Genomic DNA, 2,500 nt, shown 5'->3' with positions numbered 1-2,500 from the left:
TCCGCCGCCCCACACCTCCCTCGTTAGAGAAAGCAGTGAAGGAGAAGGAGTAGAGGCCAGCTCGGGGAGCAGTGAACTCACCTGACAAGAGAGGAGAGGAGGAGAGGAGAGGAGAGGAGAGAGGAGAGACAGAGAGACACACAGCGGGGAGGGAGGGACACAAGAGAGGAGAGAGACAGAGACACACAGACAGACAGAGGAGAGGAGAGACACAGACACAGAGACACACAGCACACTGACACCACACAGAGGAGAAGAGGAGACAAGAGAGGAGAGGGGAGAGGGAGGAGAGGAGAGAGGAGAGGGGAGAGAGAGAGGAGGAGAGAGGAGAGAGGGGAGAGAGGAGAGAGGAGAGGGACAGAGGAGAGGAGAGCGGAGGAGAGAGAGGAGAGACACACACAGGAGAGACACACAGAGGACACAGGAGAGACACAGTGAGAGAGAGGAGACACAGACACACAGAGACACAGAGAGACAAACACAGAGACACAGAGAGGACAGACTGAGAGAACACACACACACACAGGAGAGAGGGGGACACACACAGAGAGAGAGAGAGAACAGAGACAAGAGAGGAGAGACAGAGAGAGAGAGGAGAGGAGGAGAGAGGAGAGGAGAGGAGAGAGAGAGAGAGGAGAGAGGAGAGGAGAGAGGGGGAGAGAGAGGAGACAGAGGAGACACAAGAGAGAGAACAGAGGAGAGACGCAGAGAGAAGAGAGGAGAGGAGAGAGGAGAGAGGAGAGAGGAGAGGAGGAGAGAGGGGAGGAGAGGAGACAGAGGAGAGAGGGAGAGAGGACAGAAGGAGAGAGGAGAGGAGTAAGACAGAGGAGGAGGAGAGGAGGGGAGAGAGAGAGGAGAGGAGAGGAGAGAGGGGAGAGGGCAGAGGAGGAGAGGGAGAGGGGAGAGGGGAGAGAGGAGAGAGGAAAGGAGAGAGGAGAGAGGAGAGGAGGAGGAGGAGGAGAGGAGAGGAGGAGGGGAGAGAGGAGAAGAGACAGGAGAGGAGAGAGGAGAGGCACGCAGCCTGCCAGACCAAGCCAGGAGCCTTACACCTCATGAGCGCATCCCGAACGTAAGGGGAGACCGGAGAGGGAGAGAGAGGAGAGGAGAGAGGAAGAGGAGGGGAGAGGAGACCCGAGTGAGGGGAGGAGAGTAGGAGAGGAGAGAGGAGAGAGAAGGAGTGAGGAGAGAGGAGAGAGAGGAGAGAGGGAGAGCAGGAGAGAGGGGGCCTGGAGAGGAGAGAGGAGAGGAGGAGAGGAGAGGAGAGAGAGGAGAGGAGAGGGAGAGGGAGAGAGGAGAGAGGACAGGAGAGAGGAGAGGAGAGGAGTGGAGAGGAGTGGAGAGGAGAGGAGAGAGGGGAGACAAGAGGAGAGGAGAGGAGAGAGAGGAGAGAGGGAGAGAAGAGAGAGAGAGAGAGTAGAGGAGAGGGGGAGAGGAGCAAGTGGGAATGCAACCAGTAACCTCAAGGTCCGCACCGCTCGAAAGAGAGGAGACCAGGGAGGACGGGTGTACCAGCAACACATTTTGTCAAGGTCTTGTTATATTTCGACTTATCAGAACGAGTGTTTGGGCTACATGACTGTTCTTTGTATGTGTTTTCCTTTCCCGCCTCCCGGTTTCCTCCTGGCTGTCCGGTTCCTATCAATTTTGAAGCAAAAGAGCTCCAAGTGTTGACGTGAACCCCTTCATAACACTGCACCCCGCTATCCCACTGTATTACTGGGTAGAGTGATAGACTGGGATACTCCTTCGAATTGCTTTTAGACTGAACAATATCAAACAGCAAAACAAGCCCGACCTGCTTCACAAAACCAGCTCTGCAAGGCAACAGCACTCGGGGGTAAACATTTCACACGCGTAGTTTAGTTCATACTCTGAGGAAACAAGCAGCACAAAAACAGCCTTCACTTCGTGTCCCGGTCAGGAGCAGTAACATTGTAAATCGACCCTGTTTTGGAGAGAGGAGAGGAAGAGGAGAGAGGAGAGAGGAGAGAGAGGAGAGGAGAGAGGAGAGAAGAGAGAGAGAGGAGAGAGAGGAGAGGAGAGGAGACGAGAGAGAGGAGAGAGAGAGAGAGGAGAGAGGAGAGAGAGGAGAGAGAGGAGAGAGAGAGGAGAGGAGAGGAGAGAGGGAGGAGAGAGGAGAGGAGGAGAGAGAGGAGAGGAGAGAGAGGAGAGGAGAGGAGAGGAGAGGAGAGAGGAGAGGAGAGGAGAGGAGAGAGGGGAGGAGGAGAGAGGGGAGGATAGAGAGGAGAGGAGAGAGAGAGGGAGAGGAGAGGAGAGGAGAGAGGAGGAGAGAGAGGAGAGAGGAGAGGAGAGAGGAGAGAGGGGAGAGGGGGGGGAGGAGAGAGGAGAGAGGAGAGAGAGGAGAGAGGGGAGAGGAGAGGAGAGAGGAGGAGGAGAGAGGAGAGGAGAGGAGAGAGGAGGAGGGAGAGAGGAGAGGAGAGAGGAGGAGAGGAGAGAGGAGAGCAGAGGAGGAGAGAGGAGAGTGGAGAGAGGAGAGGAG

General features: G+C 56.1%; 1 protein-coding gene across 1 annotated transcript in view; it reads right to left on the bottom strand.

Annotated features, from left to right (window-relative positions):
* cbln18 (cerebellin 18) overlaps positions 1-2,500 on the bottom strand; it is a 10,703-nt gene that overhangs the window by 512 nt on the left and 7,691 nt on the right. The window contains exon 5 of the mRNA XM_041234871.1: positions 1-81. This exon is cut by the window's left edge and continues 512 nt beyond it. Within this exon, the coding sequence (XP_041090805.1) occupies positions 1-81 (81 nt within the window). The remainder of the gene's footprint in view (positions 82-2,500) is intronic.

This window comes from Polyodon spathula, chromosome 36, assembly GCF_017654505.1.
Source record: "Polyodon spathula isolate WHYD16114869_AA chromosome 36, ASM1765450v1, whole genome shotgun sequence".
Lineage (NCBI taxonomy): Eukaryota > Metazoa > Chordata > Actinopteri > Acipenseriformes > Polyodontidae > Polyodon > Polyodon spathula.
This window is presented reverse-complemented; position numbering and strand designations above follow the sequence as displayed.